Genomic DNA, 26,368 nt, shown 5'->3' on the forward strand with positions numbered 1-26,368 from the left:
GTGCAAACACTGTTCATTTGTATTCATTTGTATGGTGGCATGGTGATTCCCTTAAAACACTGTGGCCATCAGTACATCTCTGTTAGGCTGTGTTTGTATAATATTCTTAACCAGCTCGCCATATAAACATTAACTAAAACAATGGCTTCAGTTTGTCAGACCACATATTTGGGGGAGAGTTCCATTTGTCAATGCTAATGGCTCAGAAATCACACCTTGGCTTTAATAGTGACCTTGAGCATTGATGTAATAGATATTCCATGTAGTGTCATTGTCATCATTATCCTTTTGATAAATGATTGTGTAGCAGAGACGGGACTGTGTTCTTTTAAATATTTTCTAAGTGCTAACATTTATTTACAAAGTTTTCTTATTTACTTTACAAAAGGAACAACATACACAATTGATTGTATCATTTCTGCATTTCTTATTGTATCTTGCTTTATGTTAATATAGTCTGTCATAATACAATTACATTTGTTCCTTTTCATGCACATTAATTAAAATACGCAAAAGATTTGTGTTAGCTTGAAAATATTGAAGATGATCATTTGAGAGTAATTTTCTTCAATTAAACTAATGTGACATAATTCATTCTTCTCTTTGTGTGATTTATCTACTTCTCTACACAGCATTGGTTTTCAAATTGTGCTCTTAAATGAGAAGCTTTTGGGGTAAATCGTACAATTAATGACGTTTGTCCAATCTCAGCATTATATTTAATTTTAATAAACCCTAAAAACGGTTTTCCAATTTGAGATGAGAACATCTGGGACCATAATTATTATATTGCATAGATAGAATTAAAGATGTGGTATGGATGTTTTCTAAGCAGGAAAGATTAAATTCAATTTTATTTATATAGCTCTTTTCACAATGTGCATATTGTTCCAAAGGAGCTTTACAGGGTAAAATAAGAAAAACACAAAAACACAAAAAAGTAAAACACCCAAATGGTGTTTATATAACAAGTTAGATTATTCTAGTAAATAATATCTATTAAAAGCAGTCACCCGGTAGTTTATGTTGCATTAAGTGAATGCTTGCCTGAAAAGATGTGTCTAATCTAGATTTAAATTGTGTGAGTGTGTCTGATCCTCGAATAGCATCGGGAAGGCTATTCCAGAGTTTATGTGCTGCGTATGAGAAAGCTCGACCCCCTTTGGTAGATTTAGATATTCTAGGTGTTATCAAAAGTCCTGAGTTTTGAGATCTTAGAGAGCGTGATGGCTTGTAGTGTGATAGAAGCTCTGTTATGTAGGTAGGGACTAAACCATTTAAGGCTTTATAAGTAATTAAATGAACTATAAAGTCAACACGATACTTAATGGGTAGCCAGTGAAGGGTTGATAACATTGGAGTTATGTGATTCTGGACCTGGTTAGAACCGGCAGCTGCGTTCTGAACTAACTGTAGTTTGTTTATTGATGATGTAGGACAACCACTAAGTAGCGCATTACAGTAGTCAAGTCTTGAGGTCATAAATGCATGAATAAGCTTACAATAACTGCCTTTGAATTTAATGATTTAATATTAAGTAGGCCGAACTTTAGGAATTGGTTTTGGTTGTTTATTACATCGTCTTCAGGTTTAATCACGATCAGATTTTTATTAATTAAAAGGATTATTTTGTAGTATTATTTCAGAGATACGGTCTCTATATATTTGGAAGCAGAAACATTAATAACAGTTGAGTGGGGATATTATTTCATGCTGTTTTATCCCACTTTATTTATTCCTCAGGGTGGCGCTCGGCGGCACTCATGTGTAATTATTTTACGTTTATTTTTATGCATTTGGTATTTTAATTATTTATTTGTAGTTTTAGATTGCAGTCGAACACAACACACATCATAACACGTTAAACCCGTAGAGTTTTTTATACTCATTTCTCTCAAGAGCATATGGACTTTTATTCTAAAAAACACATATTCCGGAAGTCTCGGGAACTGTGAGCAGCAGAGCGTTTGTGTACGGTCTCGTCGCTTTATTAGCATCATTATGACTGACTCTTTACTCCGCTGGACTGTCGATAAATTAAAGAATAGTTTCGGGTTAGAGGCAAGCGATGACATTGTGCAGTAAGTGTATTTTATAATGAATGTTACGTTTTTGAGTGAAATGTTCACAAGCTAGTTTGTTGTCACCTGATACGAAATACAGTTAAATGAATATATGATATAGCTAACACGTCAGAAAGTTTACACTATTCGCGGGGACAAAAGCACAGAGCTATTCATGGCAAATGTGTTATGTTTAATGTCAACCTAGTCAAAAGTAAATGATTAAATGATCGTGGGCCTCAACCGCTCACTAAAAGTTTCAAAAAGTAACGTTATGTTTTACATCATACTATGTCAATGCTAAATAAAATATTTAAATATATGTATATCTGTGCTTTTATTTGTTAGGAAAGCATAATATGATATTTCATGTACATTATAGTCAAACAGGCCCATGTGATTTACATGTGAGCTACGTACTTTCATGCTGTTAAACTTACAATAAGCCAAAATATTGGTCCATATACGCTACGGTAACATCCTATACAATTCTACTATACGGTTTGTGGTGTTTTGCTTTGTAGGGAGTGTTGTGTAATGCTAGCTGAACCCTGTTGTTTCAGGTACATCATTTCCATTGAGAATGCAGATGAAATTGTGGAATACGTTGAAGATCTCTTACAAGGAACAGAAGGAAAGAAGGAGGAGTTCATTGATGAGCTGGTTCAGAGATGGCGGAGTTGTCTTTCTCCTGCACCTGATGTTTCAGGGCTTCTCTCCAGAAAGGATGCAGAGACGGGTACAATGACACGTTGTGAATTTACAGACACAGATTCAGTCTGGGGCTCAAGGAATTAGCAGTGTACAAAATATTAGTGACCATACATCCTCTTCTATTATAGAGAACATTATTGGTTTGTTGTTGAGCATGTAGCTCATTTGGAAGAGCGGATTTGATATCCAGGGAACACTCATACTGATAAAACGGATACCTTGAAGTCCCTTTAAATAAAAACCCCTGCCAGATGCTAATGTTATATAAATGTTTATGATTATATCCTTGTTTTTTCATTCTTGCTGGCCTCATTTTTTCATATCCAAATATAAAGTATTAGATGTATATTATTGATATATATGGCCATGATTATGGCCAACTTACACACAGTTACAAAGAATAATAACTTTTCAATTCGATGTTGAAACATCGAATGTACATGCATTGGTATACATTTTTGAAAAGCAATATTTTAATAAAATCTCTACTCTGTGCAGATGGTCTTGACACAACACCTAAAGACTCTCAGAAGAAATCAAAGCGGAAGGGAAGAAACAGGCAGGAGATCACAAGTGTCTCTCAACCAGAACCTGAGCCTGTGAAAACTCCTATTGACCTGATGAAGGTACCACAACCTGTTTCACACCCTGTAAAGTATTTTATGTCTTCGAGGACAGATGGAGTTATACAGAGCTTTGCCTTTGTCAGGCACAGGAGAACAGCAGCTCAGCTTCAGTGAAAAAGAAGAGCAAGTTTGTGAATCTCTATGCAAAAGAGGGTCGAGACAAGCTGGCTATTTTACTGCCCGGCCGTCAGCCATGTGATTGTCTCGCTCAGAAACACAAACTAATCAACAACTGTCTGAGCTGCGGCCGCATTGTGTGTGAGCAGGAAGGGTCCGGTCCATGCTTGTTCTGTGGCAATCTGGTGAGCTTGATCTGTTCCCTCATAAATTAATAAAAGTCTACCCATTATTTTTTTATTCTTGACATCATTTGTTAATACTGCCTGCTTGTCGGCGAGTTGTACTTTACCCTTGTGTCAAAAAGCCTCAGAGGATCAAAATTTCCTTCCTTCTGAAATAAATTATACTGTGTATTGCATGGGGTTATTTGAGAAGATGAAAACAAACCTATTTAAAGGACTGATATTTGCATTGTAACATTTTACGTGAATGCGAAATTCAGGTATGCACTAATGAGGAACAAGAAATACTGCAACGAGATTCCAACAAAAGTCAAAAGCTTCGTAAAAAACTCATGGGAGGTGAGAAAAAGGAAACTATTTTACATTTCTTGTATTTTATATTATGCAACAACCTATTCAGTTATAAAACATTTCTTTGTTTGTTATTGTACCACAGAGGGCTCTGAGCGGGACAATCTGCCCCACCAAGAGGCCAAAATTAAAGCAGGACTGGAGAAAGCTGTACAGCATAAAGACAAACTTCTAGAGTTTGACAGGAACAGGTGTGTCTGTCCAAATACACTGACTATGGATCTTATCGCTTAAATTTCAGAAAACTACAAAATGTGATTGACTGACTTTAAACTTTTGAATTATGTTAGTCCACGTTAAATTTAAGAACAATTAAATAAGTTATCGGTCACATTTGTATATTCCATATTTTTATATTGCTTGAAAGTTATGGTATTTTTCAAAATTCTTGGCCCTAAATATCATATAAAGATATTGAATTCATGTAGCTCAAACAGTATAGGAAACTCAATTTTTTTTTGTCTAAGTGGATGTGGCACAGTTGACTAGACTCTACTCTTTTCTTCAGTGTTAAGAGAACACAAGTTTTGGATGATGAGTCTGATTACTTCGCGACGGACTCCAACCAGTGGCTGTCTCCATGTGAGCGTGATGCATTACGCAAACGAGAGGAGGAGCTTCGGGAGCTTCGACACGCATCCCGCAAAGACCGCAAGATCACGCTTGACTTCGCTGGGAGACGAGTGCTTGAGGAGGGGGAGAATTTGACTCCGTACTACAAGAAGTAAGAACCTACAGTATCTGATTCTGTTAAAGATGCATTGCAGAATCAGCTACAGGAACAAAACAATGCAGAGCGTTATTGAATTAATAACGTCATGTTTATTCATCAGGTTCTGAATTTGATTCCAAGGAACACAAAAACAATTTAAAAGGTGTAGCTTGAATGCAATGTAACTCACTTTGATTCTTCCCAATGCGGTCCCGTCAACCTCATCTCTCACAACTTTCAAAAAACTACTTAAAACACACCTCTTCGGCGAATACTTGACAGACAAATGAAAAAAAACTAAACAAAAAGAAAACACTAACCCTCTTCTCTCAACAGGTAGTGGTCTAGCTTTGTTGAAACTAGTAACTTTGTATTAGCACCTATATTACTATTGCTCTTTGTATGACACATCACTTATTGCTCCCCGAACTCTTTGTAAGTCGCTTTGGATAAAAGCGGCTGCTAAATGTAAATGTTTAAAATCTCGAATGCGTAAATGCAAATTAAACTGTTGTTATTTTGGTTGATACAGGTTTGATGAGACCGTCAATGACATCCACACTGGTTCTTTTGGACAGATGACGAAGAAGTCTGTTTCCACTGATCGACAACACCGCAGAGAGCTGGTTAACCCTAACATCGGGCAGCCGGCACCAGAGGTGGGTGCTTACAAAGAGCTTATAGTCTTTGGAGGGTAAAACATGTAAACGCTTATTAGCTACACATAACTTTTTTTTATGTCATCATTCAATAAAATATCAAACCATTTGGCATTAAAACAAAACACAAGCACACTTTTCAAGTCAAACTGTAAGAAGTAAAAAAATTTATTACTAAGAGTTTGAAATAATAAATTGATATCTGTAGATATTTGTGCTTACACTGCTGGGGCACCTGTGCAAAAATGGCTCAGAAGAGGGTAATGTTTGTATTTATGATGATGTTTTTGCGTTGTATCAGTGGGTTGATGTGGGTGGTGGTAGCTCCTCGAGAAAGTCTTCATCAAAGACCGTAAGCAGTGCACAGGAAACTGAACGCAGTCGACTGAGACTGCAAGATAGAGAGCTGCAGGAGATCTCAGACGGTGGTTGGTGTCTCAGCATGCATCAGCCATGGGCTTCTCTGCTTGTTAAAGGCATCAAAAGGTACAGATCAGTTCAACACAAACATACTGTATATACACAGAGCTGTAAGTCTAGCAAACGTCCTGAAACACACATTGTTTCTATAGGCTGGAAGGCAGGACGTGGTACACATCCCATAGAGGGCGCCTGTGGATCGCTGCCGCTGCTAACAGACCCTCACCTCAAGATGTAGCACAGGTAGAGGACAAGTACCGCCACATTTATAAAGAGGGTGAGTTTGTTATCCAAACATTTTGGCCTGTACTGTCTAAAGCTGTTAGATCTCACAATTATTTTATTGATGTTTTATTGTGCAGAGCCTCAGTTTCCCAGTGAGTATCCTACAGGCTGCCTGATCGGCTGTGTCAACGTCACAGATTGCCTTCCTCAGGAACAGTTCAGAGAGCAGGTCAGTGTCTCTCTTCATCCATCCCTTCTATAGATGGATTCATTGTCTATAGCTCGAAGTTAAGTTCGGGCCACAAAAGCGAGCATGCACAGTAATGTTTGTTTATGTTGCTTTGAAACGTCTATACAAACATTCGCTTTCATTAGACAACAGTTATCGTTCGACAGTGTTCTTCATTTTTTGATCATTACTTTTAATTGAAAGTTTGGTGATTTGAGCCCTTGCGGTGTGTTTTTGAATTGTCGGTCTATTGACACATGCATCTGTTGAACATGTTTGCCTGTTCTGGTGTCGGTTTGTGCCATGAACATTGTTTTAATATTTAATGTTCAAGTTAGTAATTGCATTTCAAGGAGACCCTTGCATTCTATTTAGTTGGTGTTTTTTAATGATTGGACGTGTAAATAGTGCCTACAGTTTGTATAAAGCGACATCTCGACTCTCCGACGTTCTCAAAACATTACTGCTCACGGTGCATTAAAACTGAGCAGCACGCAGCAGTATTCTGGCATACATTCCTCTCTTTGTCTGCCAGCGCTTTGCCTGCTGTCTTCTACTGTAGCCTACAGCACACTTCCTGCCTCATTTCCTCTTCTCCCTGCATGGCAGACTGCATGTAATAGAGGTGTAATTGCTGCTGCTGTATCACTGTCTGCATGAGCTCTTCTCTACTGCTTATGTCAGGCAAACTCATTAACAAATGATTTAAGTTCACATTTCCGTCAATATAAAAAAAGTCATGTAGTGTGCATGAATAGGAACGAAGCATATTTTTAAGACTGCAAAAGTTCAGAATGTGGCTTTACACATTTTATGTCACTTTTAATAGTTAAACATTTACAGTGAGGTTCTTTTCAGTAACATTCATGAATGCATAAATGCATTATCTCAGATAAACTAACAATCCTTTTTTAATATTTGTTCATTTCGCGTTAAATGTTGTTAACTTTACCTATGTATTAGTAAAATGTACTAAGATTAATAAATGCAGAAGGGAATGTGTGTATTTACAAGCATTTATTTTGTCACAGTTTTAAAGTACACGTGTATTTTGAAGCGATTGGCATCTAAATGCTAAAGTCAAGCTGGTTTTAATGGAGTTTTGAAGTCAGCCTACAGAGGGCGCAACACACCATTGGCTCTTTAACCTCAGTTTAGCACTGCCATTTTGACTACCACAGTTAAGTGAAAACCCAATATCCTTCTGTACTCATGTCGTGTAATTACTGTCAGAATAGACACTTCTAACATTGATACAGTCACTGTATGTTGGGAGCAAACATCCATATTGTGTTTATTATGTCAAGCGGATAATTTAAAGGGGATTATGTCCAGGTGGAATATTGCCGCCCCGCTCTGTCCTTGATTAATTATAAATCAATGAAGTCTATTGCGGCTCAGAGGGCTGTAATCTTTTTCTCTTTCATCCCGTTTAAATGTCTGTGTGCCTCAGACACATTGTCTACTTAAACCTCACAAAATCTGCCTCTGTGCTTCTTAAAGGAGTTGTTCACTTTAAAATGACCGTGGAAAGTGAATGGGGGCACAATTAGAAGTGAACTACTCCTTTAAAAGCCAAACACTCAAGTTTACCTTAAAGCTAGAGATCTGCTTTTACACAGGGAGATGAACATTTTAGGTCATATTTACAAGTGCATGCATTAGATTTGTATCGTAAAATGCATTATACTTTTAAAGGGTCTAAGGCCCAATTCACATATTTTGCTAGTTTTTCAAGATAGACATAGTTCAACTTTTCGGAGTGCCGAGCACTTTCCGTGCGGTTTGACACGCGAAATCCGAATCGGGCCTTACAGTGCATTTAAAGGGAATACTAAAAATTCAGCGTTAATTTATTAACCTTCTTCCTATTAACCTGTATGCAACGCTTTCTTCTGTGGAACACAAAAGAAAATATTTTGAGAAATATCTTGGTGGTTTTGTGTCCATACAATGGATGTCAATGTTGTTTTGTTACCAATGTTCCTTAAAATATCTTTTGTGTTCTTAAAAATAGGGAAAGTCAAACAGGTTTGGAATAATGAAAGAATTACATTTTTTGTGTGAACTTTATTTTTTACATTCTTTGAGATCGGAACTCATGACTCTCGCATCACGTTCTGGTCAAACTTACGAAATTTACTGGAATGCGCGTGGTCCTTTTTTACTTTAACACTCTTTTAATGTAAATTCTTAAGAAACTTGTGTTGTTCTAGTACCTTGGCCCATACTTGGGGATGATTTGAATGCTGTCAGTGCAGAATCCAGAACATTCCTTTAACATCTGGATCTTTCCCTGTACAGTTTCATCTTTCCAAATACACTAGGCCTTGGCTTCCAATGGCACACGCCCAGAGAATTCACAGATATACACAGTGCATGCAAAAAAAATGTCAATTAAAAACTGGTACCTATTTTCAGTTTTATTGCATGTGGATCTTATGGAAGTAGTGAGTGTGAACATGGGCGCTAGTGGCCTCTCTATTGTCTCTTGTTTTATTTGGAGCTGAAATTGACAGCACAAACATCTGTGACAGTCACCGCCAGCGTTCCCACACCCTCTTACTCTCATTAGCTTTAATGAGATATTGACACAGACACTGGTGTCTAAATTATGCACACTCATTTTCCGCTGATGTATAAATAGCGCTGATGAAATGTAATTGCTCTTCTTTAGATCACTCAAGGGGTGATTATGGGGAACGGCTCTTAGCGACTTCTGCTGTTGGACAACCAGAAAAACCATTCACTCCCTGGCTGTTTTTCAGTCAATGGTATTAATTGGACGTGGAACCTGACTAGAAAGTGTTCTTCTTTTGTTCGTGTTGTTAAGGGTTAGGAAATGTAAACCAGTTCTTATTTACAACTATTGTCTGAACCACATCTTTTAGTTCTTGAGTGGATCAATTTAAATGACAGCTACCTGTAAACTCATGTGGCTGCCATTCCCGAAAAGATAAAATATTCTTATTTTCAGCTGCGCCTGCCGCAAAGAGCCATGCCCTTTGAAGTTGCAGGAATTTGGATGCTCGAGCACCGATTGAGCACTGCCTCGGCTGCGTTTTACCACTTACCACATGTCTCCCTTTGAAAATGAACTGGCCAAACGCAACTGCCTTGTTTGCGATGCCAGTAAAGCTTTGGGAGCGTGCACTACAAGTAGTATAGCAATTGTTACACATTTTGTTATTTTAAATACGTTCACAGGCAAACCTCTTCAAAAACGGATCATCTTTCTCTTACATATGTGCAAGGTTAGCATAAAACATGATGTCTTGATGTAGTTTTAACTGTTTCTCTGAAGGCTATGAGGGTTCAGTCAGTGGAGGAAGGAGGATTGACCGTGTGATATGATCGCCAGCTCTGCTAACACCAGCAATATGCAAAAGCATATAGAGAAAACGGCTCCTTACTAAAAGGTGCACCTGTTACGAAAACGAAGCATCATTATTGTGCAATTACTGCCTGTCAGTTGAGCTTGTGACAAAACATATTGCAGTGTTTACATGTAGTTTTTTTACTGCATAATATAATTCAATAAAATAGAAGTTTAATTTGTTTCATAAAATACAAATTGATTTTATAATGCCTACATTTTTTGCATTTTGTGTTTTTAAGGTGAATAATAGACTATTTTTATCATTGAGGATTTCTTTAAAAAAAGTCTAAAAACCACCTCTCGTCTCGTGTTATAAGTGTCTGGTCACACCCCTTACTAGAAATGTTTTGCATTTATATATTTATAGTTAGGTGCATTATATCATTATCAATATAAAGCTATATAAATTAGCTCATTTGTACAAATCTGTTCTGTTGAAATTTAAAATGACCCCATCATCTGGTAACAGGCTCCTCAGAGCAAAAAAGCAATAAAAATGGCATTTCCTGCATACGAATCATTTTGGGAATCCAGTGATTTCCGCAATCTTGGAATTCCTCACGATTCCCACCCCGGTGTTGTTTGCCCAGCGTCTGTTTTCAAGGGCTTTTCCACACTGATCCTGCCGAGTGTCATAAAAGAGTGTGTTTGAGGTGCAGTGTGCAGCGCTAAGGCTTTTCATCCTCTGTTTTGAGTGCTCGCTGCTCGAAGGCCGACCATAAATCCAGTTTTAGGAGTAGGAGGGGGTGGAAAGGGATTGAGAGGGAGAGGGAGAGAGAGAGAGGCTAGGCATAAATGAAGACAGTGGTAAAAGCCTGAGCGAGAAGTATGGATCCCCCTGATTCTGTTGTCCTCCACCCCCTCTCAAAAAGAATTAGCGCAGGCTATGTGGCCTCTCCCACTGTAGGTTGTCCCCCCTCCCTGTTGAAGAATAAAGGTTTTACTGGCTTTGAAAGCAGCCTGGAGGGAGGGAAGGAAAAGAGAAGGGTGGTGGGGGCAGGTTTTTTTCAGAAACAGGCTTACAGCATGGCCCATCTGTTTGGTGGCACTATAACAGTCTTGCAGTATTAGAGTGCATTGAGGTATTGATCAGAAACCCCCGGTTTCAGGATTACAGGGAGAGCAGCATCATCTGTTGTGCCGCTCCTCCTGCTTTATTTTGGAGATGGGGATCTAAATTATGTTGCTGGGTTGAGGAGCACGAGAGCCTTGTGTACATTTTCTACACATCTAATACTTATTTTATGGATTGTCGCATATTATGTATTTTTGTTTTTCTTATGTGATGCATGTGAGATGGTAAATACGTTATTGGGGATAAAATTAAGTAAATTCACTTGTAGTTGCAAATTGCATTTTTAGGACTACCAAGAAGTATTTACATGTAAATTTACTAAAATTTCTCATCTGTAAGTCGCTTTGGATAAAAGCGTCTGCTAAATGACTAAATGTAAATGTACTAAGAAAAACCATTTTATGGATAACTATTGATCGCAAAGTGTGTCAGCCTGACACAAAAGCATCGAAACAACACAGAATAGTAGACGTTTGCAACATTAATAAAACATGTATATTACATATTTGTACTGAATACATTAAAACGGAGCACAGTGCGTTTTGCGGGGGAAATCTGTTTGAAATTTTTCGTACTTTGTTTATTGTGTACAGACTTAAATTCCTAAAATTAATTCTTACATTTGGCACTTAACAAGTGTTCATATTTCATCTCCTAAACAGAAATGATCTTACTATTATACCATGTATTCTTTTTGTTTTCAGTCTTGTCTTTCAGACAAAACCATTCAGCAGCTAACAAAACAAAAGAAACACATTGTTGGCCGAAAGCCAGTCAATCCAACCCCCCGTACTAGGAAGAAAGAGATTACCAGACAGCATTTCCTCCTCTGATAAACATTTATTTCTACATCCCATATTCTGTTTAGGTTGATTCTGTTGATCTCTGTTCGCCCAGTGTCGTGATATCCACAGCCATGTTGAGGTGATTACAGACACCGCTATTTGTCTGTCAACAAGGCACTTTTTATTCCGCTGGATATGAGCAGAACAAAACAATTTCCCTTCCGTTGTAGCTGAGTGTTGTATTGAACTGTATTGATTGAGCATAGCCAGGTTGTGGCACACAGCAGCCGCGCTGTTGCTTTAATACTCCATCACTTGCAGTCTGTGAGTGAGTGTGTATGTAAATGTAAGGGCTTGGCTCTGCATTGCTTTAATTGGTTTAAAAGCAGTCGCTTGCGCTGCAGATTGTTTAGGTTTGGTATGCCAGCAAGGAATGTTCAAATGTAGCTTTGTATATATTTTTTGTAAATGCAGTTTAACATGGTGTGATATCAGATATACTATATTATTTGATCAAAAACATTAGTTATGTTGCAAATTGGTTGTACTGTTTGACAATGGTTTTAATATTACATTTTTATCCTTAGTTATAATCCAGTCTATTAAGAAAACAGTGTCATTGTTATCCCTAAGAAATCATTTGAATGTGCAAATATTTACATAATTTTTACATAATATTTTATTCAAAGCAACTACAAATAAACATTAACAAAGCATTAACATTTTGTCAATGAGCCATTAGTTAATGCATTTTACCAAGCTCTTCACATGTGGAACTACTATTAGAAGACTATTTGGTCCTACTAAGCTTTTTCCTTGGTCCTGCAAAGGTCCAATGAGTGATCTTTTTTATTTATAATTTTTTTTCTATGGAAGATCTATTGAGAGAAATGCAATATAAAAAAACATGACTTTGTCTTCAGAGGTGTATAAAGACCTTACATAAGAAGCATTATTTTTATTACCTTAGAATGAGCTATTTCTATCTACATACACCGTGGGTCCCCTTACATAGAATTCCCCATGTTGTTTCTTCACGTTTCGTAAATGCGTTATCTCCTTCGGCAAAAAATCGAAAATGTGATGACATCTTAGTCCTGTGTCAGTCGCCATAGTGCTTCGAAAGAGGATTGGATTAAGCCGTTGGTTGCCACTGGACCTTTAAGTATGGGCAGTATAGAAAGAAGAGATCATTTAAAGGCACAGTTTGTAAATTCATCATCATACACATTTAAAACAGATATGTTCAAAACAACAACTACTGGTAGATTGATGATGCTGTGAAGGAGCGTGGGATAATGGGAATTGTCATCTTCAACTCCATCGCAAATAATGTATCAGATGTGAATGACAAATCACGTTTATGGATGATGTAAAGTAAGTTTTATTGCAGTATAATGAATTAGACGCATTAGACGTAATTTATAACATTAATTTACCTCAGCCAATCATATAACAGCCTCTAGTCTCCTTTCCTTCTTTGGTAACGAGAATATGACGTCATTGACAGACGACTGCCAGACACGGCCGTGTCAATGGTTAAAATGACAATTTTCTACGATTTACAAATAGTTGGAAACATTTGAGATATTGTACAATAGATAACACTGGCATAGTGGTTTTTGGATATTTTACTGTAAAAAAGTTACAAACTGCACCTAAGGCCGGATATCAGAATTGTAGGCCAGAAAAGTTAATCATCTTCCTTGGCCTGGGATGCATAATAGAGCGTTTTTAGTCGTTTTCATGGATCGTTTTGATAACGTTGGTGGCTGTTCATCAAACTTTTCAAAAGAGCAAAGGAAACCCTTTTCCGTTTTTAATACGTCTTTGTTGTGTCGTACCCTAAATTGCATGACTTCACATGTACTGAAGGTTAAACCTTTCGCAAATAAAAGCCCTATGTCAAGCACCTTTTTCACAGCTTACAAATGACAGAGACGTTGACATAACAACATGCAAGCAACGTGATTGGTCAAGAAGGCTCAAGCGCAAAATAAAATGGCGGCCAAAGTACCTGTTGGAGCATGGTTTTGTATTAATGCACGTTGAATATTCACTTTCAATAACTTTTCATTGCATTCCTAGCGAGAAATTATTATTGTAGTTTTTAAATATGTGATTGGTTATTGCAAAGACGCTCTCTGTTTATAACTCAAATAGACTTCTATTATGCTGCCTATGAAGCCTGTCTCTGTAAGCTGCCTTCGAATGCTTTCTTTGAACATTGCCGTGAACTATTGGTAACCATAACGCTGCCAGCCATTGTCAACTTTATCTTGTCAAAAAACAAGTCAGATGTGAACCCCGCTTTAGACTTGAATTCTTTCCTCATTTCATTTGCTAGATAGGAGCTGCATTTCTGCTGCCAGCATGGAAAATATTGCCCGAGGTCACCGCCAAGAGCACTGCCAAGTGAACTGACTGGCTTTAAAAGGGACTTTGATCTCATTAGCCGAGCATTTCGCGGCTGCTAGGTGAAATTGCCACTAGAGGACGGCTGCACCATCAATAAAACATCTAGATTACATATTTGTACTGAACGCATTAAAACCCAGAGCACTGTGCTTGGCAAGGAAACTAATATACTTGGAGATGAATTTCAGCCACTTCAGAATTAGAGATTTAACCACAGAAAATGGTGTTATTAAGAGGGATTCAACGTTTTAATTTATTAATAACCTTAGTTGTTAAATGGCGGACAGTTAAGGTGGCTTTTATGAGAAAGCATGTGGCAGTCCTCATTAGTGCGGGTTACAGGGCAGCTGATGACTGGGTTTCCTCATGAGGTAATGCGATATTTATATGCTGCAATGCTTTTCTCTGGCGAGAGAGACTCCTAGAGTGTCTAAACTGGATCCAATCCAAACCCAGAGCCTATTTTTCTCTCTCTCTGTGTTCTCTTTATCGCTCTACCTGTCCTCCCCCTGCAGTCATTGTTTTTCCCTGTCGGTGTGTAAGGATGTGGTTGTTAGGAATTCAATTTCTCCGGGAGCTGCCTTCATTATCTGCTGTGTGGAGATGTGCTTTGAAGTCCCTCCCTCTGCTGTGCTGGGCGTTCTGCCATGCTGGAGAGGTCAGACGCCATGTGACTCTGTAGCATTGTGTAGAATGTAGCCTGCAGTGTCCCGAGGCTGAGACAGGCCGTGACTGCATCGTTCCTCTGTCTGGACAAACGTTCATGTCCTTTATATACCTCATACATATGCAAATATTTCTCATATCTAGACTGATTTGGAAATTTTGTAGGATGCTGATTATTATTTTATTGTTGGTTGGTTGAGAGAGATTTATATATCGCATGAAATCAGTTGCTCGTTGCCGTTGTGAATTGGTTTACCGAATTAACTAGATATGAATGTATGGATAACTTTGCAGGATAATGTGGTGTTAGATTATGCAGTTAAAACACTGATCGGGCAATAAAATGTGAAATTATACACTATCGTTGAATGTTTCGAATCACTTGACTGTTTTGATCTGAAGCCTTATGTCTAAATATTATTATACCATGGTCTGTTTGAATACTGGATTCTGATTGGCTGGAAGGTGTGCATTACAATCCTTTAACATATATTATCCCTTAGATATATTGTGTTAACTTATTAATTACTTTTATTGCAAAATATACAAATTAGGGATGCACCCAATTTTGGCCAATAACTAATAATTCTTTAACAATGGAAGTCGATAACCGATATATTGGCCGATTTGCAGTTTCTTAATATTAATGTAAATTAGGTTTGGGCCTGAAATAAATGGCAAAAGGTGGACAACTGCTTTTATCTTAAAACATTGACTACAGAAAACAAGATAACATTAAGTTAAATCTAAAAAAAAATGTGCCAGGCCCACTTTACACAAGTTAAAAAAAAATTAATTCAAACTTTTCTGGTACAATGTTAATTTATAACACGGCTTTAATATATTGGCCAGATTGTATTATCGTCCTATACAATTAAAATAAAAATGTATCCTACATCATGGCATTGGCCGATAATATATTTTGCATCTCTAAAACTAATGTTTTTATAACGTTTTTGAAATATGTCTGAAAATGTAAAACCATGTCAGGCTGAGAGCTCAAGATAGAATATCTCAAGATAAAAGACAATATTTCTGCAACTGAAAGTGCAACATAGTTTACGTTTTTGTATGTTCAAGTCACAACATAATTCCTGGTGGTTTTTTGTGTTATTTTGTTTTTTAATTTATCTAGAAAGAATGAGCAACTGAATCTATACTTTTGAACTATTGTTTATATAGATCCAGGTAGGATCACAGTTGATACCTGTTTATTTACCTGTAGCAAAGTTAAGGGAAAATTGGAATTGACTAGACCTCCAATGATTTGTCATTACATTACATTACATTACATTAAAGGGATGGTTCACCCAAAAACTGTTGTGAACTTTGTTCTGATGAACAGAAAGACTTGAGGTTGAGTAAATGATGATAGAATTTATATTTCTGGATGTACTATCCCTTTAAAGAGAGCGTTGACAGTTTTAAAGCCAATTTTATTTTCCACAAACAACATAAGAAACTCTTGTCGTGCCTGTTTTGTGTTTTAATTTATAGTTTCTGTAAAGGCCATTGTGACTCAATAGTAGAAGGCATTAGAGATTTTCTAATCATCTTAAAAAGGCCATTTATTTAGTAATTAGCCTTCTGACCTCTCTGTGTTTTGGTGTTAACAGCAAATTTAGCTTTTTTATCCTCATTGAAGGTTCTTTCACTCGCCCAGCTGAGATTTCCCCACAGATCGCTTGTTATATGGTCAGTAAGGGGTCGGGCTTCCACTCGCCCTCATGAATGGAGGCCGTGTGGAGTCCAGCAGGTGTTCGGCTGGCTCTGTTAAAGAGCTGTGGGCCCCGTCCCCCACCCAAGACCTCCATCACCAGTGGCAGGTGTCGGCCACGGCCACTGAATCGAGGCGCTGTTAATGCGGCTGACATACTCCTCCTTTATCCTGGCCAGCTTGCGGTACACGTTGGGGGGGGGACTGCAACGCAGCACTGTAGGCATCCGTCTTCCTGACAGGCAAAGCTGAGAGACCCGCTGAGGGTATCGTGGTCAGGGTGTACAAACCTGTCTCTGGTATTCTTGTACGGATGTCCCTCTCACTGATGAATCAAAGCCACGATGCCGCTTTCATCCTTTATCCTGTTTTTTGTCAGGCTGTGGCTTTTACAGGAAATGATGTCACGCCCTCTTAAAATAATGGTTCGTCTCGTAATTTTAAGAGACTCTAATGAACTTCCCTGTGCAACTGATAATGTTCTTAAGTTCCCCGATTCAGCTGATGATGTTGTGGTCGATCCCTCTCTGCTCATCCCCTGCTGTTCTCCAGGTTTGTTTAATGAGGTGTCGGTAGAGCCGGGGGGGATACGGATGAAAGGAATCCTCTCGTGGCCAGTCACGCTCCCTCCTATGGGACTTTATGGGAGCAACTGGAAGTTCACGGCTTCCAGTGGAGCTCAGTGGACCCAGATGGGCTGTAGGCCAGAACCACAATCAAAGCAAACTTTTCCGCCTGCTCACCGACATGCTCATAAACATATCTCATACTTCCTTTAGAGACCTCAGGGCGAGTCCGCCACCGCTTGGTTCGACCGATATGCCACTGTTGCCGGATGCTTGTTGACACAGGCTGTGTTGACAGACGTCCGAGATCTGCAGGGCTGATAAGATTTATTTCAGATGCATTAGGTTTAACAGCAATTTTTTGCGGAGCTTTGATCCAGATGGAAAGCAGAGACTTTAATAATACTCCTGAGGAAAAACCAAGTTGTGATTTTTTTAAATCTTTAATTTTTTATTGGGTTTTGAGCTCTTTCAGAGGTTTGCCGCGAGTTGTTTTCCGGCCTCAGGAATTATATTCTAACAGTTATTTTGGTGTCCAGTGGAAAGCTGGTAAGAATGAGTAGTTTGGTTAGATTGACTGCTGGCAGAACCTGTAGGACTTTCTTTCTTTTGCAAAACACGAAAAAAAATGTATTTTGAAGAACATTGGTAACCAAACAACATTGGCCCACATTGACTTACATTGTATGGCCACAAAACCACAGACATTTCTCACAATATCTTGAGTTTTAAAAAAAAGAGAATTTTTAAGTCTGTTAGCATAATAGGTTGTTGTGTCTAGCTCTGGATCTGGTCGATTTCACAGGCGGTCTTGTTTTGTCATTGCTTCTGGTTTGTTCTCAGAGGTGAGGTCACGGGCGAAGCTCAAGGATCTGGAACTGAGCAAATCATTTGGCCTGCGTAAATCTTACCGCCAAAATAAATGACCTCATAAAATAAAAATAAAAAACGTTTTTTCCATTTGCTAAAGCGTGTTTGTCTGTTGAATGTTAATATAGAAGCTGCGATTAAGCAAGCTCCTTTGGAAGCCTGCTGATGTTTCATTTGGTGTAATGTTTTTTTTTTCAGCAGGCACTCCATTTGGTGTCTTAAATGAGGCCAATGTGTTACAGCCACGTATTTCGTACCCCGGCGGGCTGCTGCCCAGCTGCTCCTAGAAGTTTCATCCAGCCACCGTTGCGAGTACATCACCTGTTCTGTATGCGTTAAGGCGAGCGTTTACCATCAGCGTGATTGACACAGTGGCAGCTTGTGAAGCGTTAATAGCTGGACATGAATTTTCTTGCGGCTGAGAAATAAATTATGTAAAAGCACTAGTGGCAGTGTTGGACAGTGTTGTATAATTAATTTGTGCTCTAACTTGACACCAGTTGTGTTTGTTTGTGTGAAGATTGCTTTTAAATATTAATCACTGCAGATCTCTCTGCTGGAGAGAGACCAGAACTGACATCCAATAATATAAAGATCTGTATTCTGAACGACCAGTTGGTCTGGGATGATGTACAGTAGACTCGCTGCAGTTTTGAGATTTAGAGGTCATAATATACCAGAATAATCAATAATTACTAATATCGTTATAAATAACCATGATTATTGATAATATACTACACATATGATAAGATTGTAAATAATCCAGCACCAGAATCTGCTTGACACCATAGTCATTTTGCTCCATTTTACATTAGGAGCTACATTAATCGCATCCAGAATTAAAGTGTGGATAGTTAAAACATGTATTTACTTTTATATATGTTCTTAAATAAAATCAATACGAAATAATATGGACAGTGCACAGACATATTATGTAAACACAAACCTTTAATCGCGATATAAACTCAATCCATATAGTAAATTTGAAGATAACGTGCTGAAACATATTAATATAATTAACAACCAAATGATGGAACATATTACGAACATCCTGAATGATGGCACTTACAGTATCAGCCAATCGGTAGCATGTTTTTAGTGAGTGCCATTGTTTGCTCTGCCCGTCTAGCATTCAACCTGATAATGAATCTAGCAAATTGCCGCTGACCTGTGGATGCTTCGCCCTCAAATGAATGCGAATCTTACTGGTTGACCTATGATATGCAATCTTTGCATGGCATAGATTGCACTGCACTTCATTTTAATTTATTCTATAAAGGACCCCACACAGAACTCATACTTAACATCGTCCCAATTTATCGTATATGCCATGCAAGTCTACAGTGTGCGTAGCCTACTTAATGTTAGCGAGTGTGAGACTTCTTCAGTTGTCTGTTGACAGCTTAGGTGCTTTATCAGCAGCGCCACCTACTGGTTACATGAACGAGTCAGCACTGAAAACACGGCGAATTGTTGTTTTTACTTTTAGATGACAATCGCACACACTAATCGATGTTCGATAATTAAATAGACTAAAATCAAACGAATATTAGAAAATCGGGACTCATCCCTAGTTTTTACGTAAACTTTTATGTGAGTTTTGCCTCTATATTGGCATCTCTGTTAGAAACATAAAATTGCAGTTTATGTCATGTTTTTTTGCATAAGACAAATGACATCGCGATCCTGGGGTCATCCGTGATGACCTCTAATTTAGACTGCGAAACCAGGCTCAACTGCTAGATGTCAATGTCCCATATGGTTTCTTTAAAGGGGTCATATGGCGCGAAGACGTTTCTGTGTCTTTGGCTTGTTATAAGTTGTCCATGTATGTATCAGATGCATAAAATTGCAAAAATGTAAGTATTGGAAAAAAAGATGCATTCTATCTAAAAGCGAATGCCTGAAATGCCTTGTGTTACCACACCCCTGCAAGTTTACGTCAGTTATTGGTATGATTCGACTAAGACATGTATAAGCAAGTAAGGTGTGAATACCTGTCAGTACACTTGCTTTGGAACCTGATGTTCCAAATATGGTAAGAGGCGATACATTTCCGTCACACACTTGCAGTATTAGACCAATCACTGTGCACTGGTTAACTGGCCAATCATAGCACACCTCGCTTTTCAGAGCAATGAGCTTTGTAAAAAATCTGCGCGTTTCAGGAGGCGGGGCAAAGTGGAGATACAATCATGCACGTATAGCGTTTTTGAACCTTAAATCTAAAACAAACGGTAATGTACTTGTTTAAGCCATGTCATATGACTCCTTTAAATGTGACCAATCTACAGGACACATTCATCAAATTGTTTATTTAATCAAATAAACATACAACAAAATTCAACACGTCGTTTATTTAATACAATAAAATAATAATACCAATAAAAATCTAAATTACATGAATTAAATTAAATGTAAATTGTTATATTAATAGACACTAGCCAAACACCGACTGGAAGTTAAGTCCTGTCCCGGCGTGCCCGTCCGATGAAACGATCTATAGCTGTTTAAATAGAGATTTTTAACAATGATGGTAACACATGTTTTTTCCATTATTTACTGTTTACACAAAAATATTTGAACATTGAAATATCTTTTTTACTCATTAGGTTGTCTGCTGGTAGATTTTGACACTGTAGAATAGAAACATTTCTAAATACTCGCAGACATTTATCTATATTGAACACCATTAAATCAATCAGCTTCTAACTAAATACATCAGCTTATAACTAAAAGCCGATTCAGGAGCTCAGAATGCTGTTTAATTTCACCTCTTTATGGTTGGTTCACTGTTAACTGTCATGAAGCTGGAATGCTGTTCAGGCATGTTACCAGATGGTCTCTGGCTTGCAGGCTTTTACGACTTTTTCTTGTTTTGTTTGTGAAAGGCTGCTGAGCGTTTGATTTTCCAGCCAGTCTTGGGTTTGAGCTGGTGAAACGCGTCTGAAAAAACGTTGAAATTGAGCATAAAAGCGGTGATTCTGACAGCCTGCTCTTTCTCTCTTATTCCACTTCCCTTTTGAAGAGCCTCTTCTCTGTGCTTTTCCTGCATCAGGGCGTCTGTGCCAATGAAGTCCCTTCATTTGGCCGAGATTGAGTGCAGCCATGCGGGCAGGCCCTATTACCCCAGCGCCACGGTGCAGGAGATTGCCTGCCTCGGATGTCTAATTGCGGACATCAGTTTGCAGGCTGTAGCTGTGCAGCGGCGAGCAGACAGCCGGTTTAGGATTCATTGCTCCATTGGCTAGTTAAAGCACCAGGCTGTCTTTGTTTAGGACGTAGGGAGGCTTATAGACTGCGGTGTGCTCTGTCTGCCCACTAATCTTATAATGTTCCCTGGCAAGGGCGGCTCACCCTTTGCTGCCCTCTTCTACGCTGGACAATATGAATCTCTCATCACAGCGCTTATTGCTGTGACACACTGGCAAAATCCCAGTCTAGTGAAAAGAAGGTCTTTCCACTTATCTGGCACCTTGTCAGCAGATTGTTGTGACTGCACACACATTTTGCACTCGGCTGGTTTTGGAGTGTTTTTGAGTGGACTACATGTGGGTGGTTTAATGTAGTGAATGTTTTTGTATTCTGGCTGGGCTATATAAACATTCACTACATTAAACTACATTATTCATTCACTGTATTAATTCACTACATTACAGTGAATAAACCATATATATATTATATTTATATATATATATATATATTCAGATTCACACTATTTATACATGTCTAAATTGATTCTGAAATTGATTCCTATGTGTTATGCACAGCTCTTACGTAAACTATGTCTCTGATCAGTAAGAATCACTACGTGATTTAGTCATTTAAAAAAAGCCAAACATCATCATTATTAATAAACGTTCTTCGGATGTTAAAGTTTCTTTTAGACAAAATTTCTTCTATGGGATCGTGAAGCACCTTTATTTTTAAGAGTGTATTTTGAAAAGCGCAACATAATTTCATGGAAATTCATAACTGTTTTATTATTAGGTGGCTAATTCCTACGAATTCTAGATGTTATTTTTGCGTTTTGATGATGTTATGGTTAGGGGAGAGGGTTCAGTATTGCGTTTTTTCCTATGAATTGTACGTTTTTGCTCAATTCATATCGTACAAATTCATACAAATTAGCCACCTCGTAAAATAGTTATGAATTCCTGTGAGATCAGGTTTGAGAACAACTATATAAATAAAGCTGAATTGAATTGAACACAGAGGTTGGTTTATTTTATAATCAAAACCACTTACAGATTGCTTAGTGTTTGCATCAGACTGGTGTGATAAAATCGCTAGGAATTATGCTTAATTATGTAATAACATGTTTTCTATTATTAAATTAATTAAATTGTCATGATTTTCTGTAATATACCACTGCAGGACACAGATAGTGTCAATAGAGCTTTAGCTGTGTGTTTAACGCTTAAAATTCCTTTAATGAATGATTTATAGATTGTATCTCATCTAAGCGACACAACTGATGGCTTTAGTGTAAGCTTTTATGTAGGATGGACGCAGATGTGACATGCCTTTTCAATTAGCCATGTATTGAAAGTATCAGGCAGGGGGAGGAGAGGACGGGCCAGTGCCGTTCTCTAGCATTAAATCAGAATTAGCCATTGAAGGATAAAAGGGAGATGTTTTTCAGTCTACTCTTTGATCATGGTTATAAGATTATGAACATTAGCTGGACGTATTTCCCCTTCTGTCAGTGCACCTTCACTTTATTAAAACTTTTGGCTTGCATTTTACATAAGATCCTTTGTTAAATTAAATACATGTTAAATGTCTACTTTAAGATAAACAGACGCTTTATGAAGGATTGCTTGTAAATAAAAAGACTGCTATTTGAAGTATGTTTAACCTGAAATGATGTTCTCACCTGAATGCTATTTGTTTATTTCAACACAAAAGGAGATGCCTTGGTATATGATAGATCGTGTAAGACTGAATGCAAGTCATCTTTCCCTCCAACGAAGTGTTAACTTTAGAACAGTTTTGTTTCTCTTGTTATGAGTGATGACAATAAACTCTTGTTATATGAAATAAAAGAAAATGACGTTCCTGCTTTTGTATTCAGTGCAAAGGAAAATAACAGCACACATGTTTAGACCGACATGAGGGTGAGTAAATGATGACAGGATTGTAATTTTTGGGTGAAGTATTCCTTTAAAGAATAGCTCTATCTCTGTGTTGTGTTAATCTTTTGTTCGGTAATCCTCCCCCAGCCCATCACGCACTCTTTTAAATGGATCTCAGCCTACACGCTTATTCTGTGCTCTCAACACTCTATTTCCCCCCTACAATAGGTCAAAATTGACACTTTCAATTCGAAATGTGTATTTATGATGTTATTATGTTGTTTGTATAGTGGCTTTGTGTTTGTTTAGTCTACTTTTTAAATTGTTTGTTATGCAAGGTGGCATTTCAATTTCTTACCCGCTTGGACAATATTACGTTTTAGGCAGTTGAAATACACTCTTTAAATAACATGACGACATAACGAAATAATGTCTTGGCATTGACCTGCGTTTTAGCACTCTGTAGATATTAAGTAACATTTGCTGATTGTAATATTGCAGTTTTAATAAGCCACATTCAACCGCTCCACACAACTCAACAGCTCCAGTGTTTGGAATGGTACACATATTAGTTGCACATTTAGTCTCACTTGCAAAAATCAACGAGTTGTTGGCACAATATTGCACAACCTCTGGTTGTTAAAAGCGCTGAAAAAATGTGATATTTTACACGCAAGACAGGATGCCAGATCTGCAGGCCAAAACTACCCCAATGTTCTATCAAAACTAGCCCGGTGACCCTAGCCAAGTCTGTGCTACAGAAGTCGGCGGCCATGTTTGCAACGCCTCTGGGCAGGTATTTACGTCATAGCAAGTCAACAGTCCTATCTCTTTGAATGGTGGAAGGCAGATGTTTCTGAAATTGCTGGCAAAAATCACAATTAACTAGCATATTTTCCGATCAATGATTAAACCTGATATGGACTGTATCATAACTTCGGTATGCTAAGCTTGTATTGAGTTAAAAATCACCTTTTTTGAGGTCGCTTTAGCTACTGCATATGCGTACAGGCTGGCAAGCGCCTCACATGAGCCCCTCCCCAGAGAATCTTTATCGACTGACATATGGATCGTTCTTCCCCTGGAAGGTGGGGCTTTCTTCACTAGAACGGCCATATTTAGCGTTGCATTCCTCTTTATTCATTGTAATGGCTGTGGCGCATCTTATTAATATTCTCTTATCTTTGCCCCAAACCGAAAACCAAAACAAATAATATATCTAATATATGTATTATATTAGTAATTATAAATACTATGTTTTTCATTAATCACTTCATCTTACCTTAAGAATGACAGCTGTTGAACAAAATCCATCTATCGAACAATAGTTTAGATTAGAAGTAGTCAAATGTCGAGGGAACACCTTATACATGGCAACCCTAGGTACGAATGTTGGTTTGTTTTTTACATGTTTTAACTCAATATTACAGCTTTTTTATTGCTGTGTTAGTCAACGCTTTTGTCTTGTTGTATTGTGTTAGTTGAACAAATATCATGTTTGGGTTTTCAGTTGTTGCTGATGCACAATCAGCTGAATGGATATGCTCGAACCGTTCCAATATGGTGGACGATTTATATATGTAGGCCTATAGACCGTGTTATTGGACGCACGCGCCTGGCCTGAAGTTGACTTTCATTTTCTTTTTTTGGTAATAATGAAACCATTTATTTTATATAAATTGTATTAAATTAAGACCACTCTACAGTTATTGATTCTGTGTGGGGTCTCCCGGAGGTTTGGGCCACATAACATTTGTTTATGTTGTTGCTTCTGAAACCATCTATAGAAACAGCCACTAATACAGCATCTCCGCATTTCTGCTTTTTAAACTTTCATTCGTTACACCACAAGGCTATTTAAAGGTGGTTTAAATATGTAAACTTATCAACTTCATCAGTGTACGGTATCTAAATATATTCCCTCACAGATATCGGTGCAGTTTCAATCCTTTAAGCTTTTCCAGTTTCGTTATTCGGTTTTAAAAAGTCAAAGACGAACATCTAGATTGAACGGTAACATTTTCCCCATAGCATTTCAATCAGATATGTGGGTGTATCGGAAGTATCACAATCCAGCAGCGAGTTTGTTCACAGATCTCCTGTGAGACAACTCAAGTATGCAGAGGGACCTCATATCTGCTGAGCTCTTAAAAGCCCAGATTGTGTCAACCTCTCTGCTGGTTTCTGTGTGGGGGTGGGGTGCAGTTTGGGGGGAGGTAATAGTGTTGTGAAAAGCCTGTGCTTCCTGAATGTCCTGATACAATCATAGCGGTCTCTGATGGCAGAGAGGAAATAAGATGACCCGCGCCTTCCCCCGACAGATTAAATTGATGTCACTTTTCTTATGAAAGTGCCAGTCAATTTCGCTTCTCCTGTGTGCAGCCTATCAATTACCAGGGACGAGAAGCCTTTCAGAGCCACCGCGCTCTCTGTGCACGCTAACCGAGCACATCTCATTGTTTCCTCTCTCTCTTTTCAGTGTCCCCAGATCTGCGAGGAGTCGACTTCTCCATTCATCTTAATTTGCTCCATCCCCCAGGAGTTGGTGGTGAAATTTCCCATGAAAGGGAAACACAAAATTTGTAAGTGCTGCCTCCTCTTCATGCTCTCTTATTCACGTTTAAACACATGCACACTCATGTAAGGGGACAGAGCTGGGAGATCCGAGAGATCTGTCTGATAATAAACTATACCTTTAATTATTTTAAGATTGTATTTTCATTATGCAGCTGTATTTATTACAGTCAGTCACAGAATAGTGATGGGTTTAGCTTTTAATGCTTTGTGTGTTTGTTTCTCAAACAGGATTTTGCTTTGCTTGATTTTGCTTATAATCAGGGATACGGGGTCAAGACCTTTAAGGAATAGTTAACCCCAAAAATAAAAAAGGCCTGATCTTTTACGCACCTGATGTCATTCAAAAGCAGTGTGTGACTCTTCTACTGTGGAACACAAAAGAAGATGTTTTGAGAAATATGTTTTTGTGTCCACACAATGGAAGTCCAACATTGTTTGGTTTCCAACATTCTTCAAAAACAAAAAAAAGTCATACAGGGTTGGAATGACATGAGAATAATTAAAGGGATAGTTCACCCAAGAATAATAATTCTGTCGTCATTTACTCGCCTTCGATTTCTTTGATAATTCAAGATAATTGCTTGTTACCAAACAGTTCTGAGACCCCATTGACAACCATAGCAGGAACAATTACTTTGTTTTACTAAAATTACTATTTGTTCTGTTGAACACAAAATATGGTATTTTGAAGACTGTAGGACATCAAACAGTTCTGGGGAACTTTTGACTACCATTGTAATTTGTCCTGCTATGGTAGTCAATGGGGTCCAAGAACTGTTTGGTCACAAGCATTCGTCCAAATATCTTCCTCTGATATGTCTCCAAACAAAGACATTTATTCAGGTTTGAAACTAGAGAGAGTAATTCATGACAGAACCTTCATTTTGGGTGAACTATCCCTTTAAATGAATAAAGAGTGCGTCTCGGGTGAACTGG

General features: G+C 38.1%; 1 protein-coding gene across 5 annotated transcripts in view; it reads left to right on the plus strand.

Moving 5' to 3' along the window:
* The first annotated feature begins 1,912 nt into the window (after positions 1–1,912).
* Positions 1,913–26,368, plus strand: part of trip4 (thyroid hormone receptor interactor 4) — a 44,475-nt gene continuing 20,019 nt past the window's right edge. For 4 of the 5 annotated variants that reach the window (XR_013787203.1, XM_079465613.1, XM_079465612.1 and 1 more), the window contains exons 1-12: positions 1,913–2,081; positions 2,627–2,802; positions 3,276–3,403; positions 3,487–3,705; positions 3,966–4,044; positions 4,142–4,247; positions 4,565–4,780; positions 5,301–5,427; positions 5,729–5,913; positions 6,000–6,124; positions 6,210–6,301; positions 25,335–25,437. Coding sequence is in view for 4 of the 5 variants with exons in the window: in XM_079465613.1 (XP_079321739.1) it covers positions 2,002–2,081; positions 2,627–2,802; positions 3,276–3,403; positions 3,487–3,705; positions 3,966–4,044; positions 4,142–4,247; positions 4,565–4,780; positions 5,301–5,427; positions 5,729–5,913; positions 6,000–6,124; positions 6,210–6,301; positions 25,335–25,437 (1,636 nt within the window). In the remaining variant the exon portion in view is untranslated. The remainder of the gene's footprint in view (positions 2,082–2,626; positions 2,803–3,275; positions 3,404–3,486; positions 3,706–3,965; positions 4,045–4,141; positions 4,248–4,564; positions 4,781–5,300; positions 5,428–5,728; positions 5,914–5,999; positions 6,125–6,209; positions 6,302–25,334; positions 25,438–26,368) is intronic. The other variant, XM_079465614.1, reaches the window with a different exon arrangement.

This window comes from Barbatula barbatula, assembly GCF_947034865.1.
Source record: "Barbatula barbatula genome assembly, chromosome: 1".
In the NCBI taxonomy this organism is placed as follows: Eukaryota; Metazoa; Chordata; class Actinopteri; order Cypriniformes; family Nemacheilidae; genus Barbatula; species Barbatula barbatula.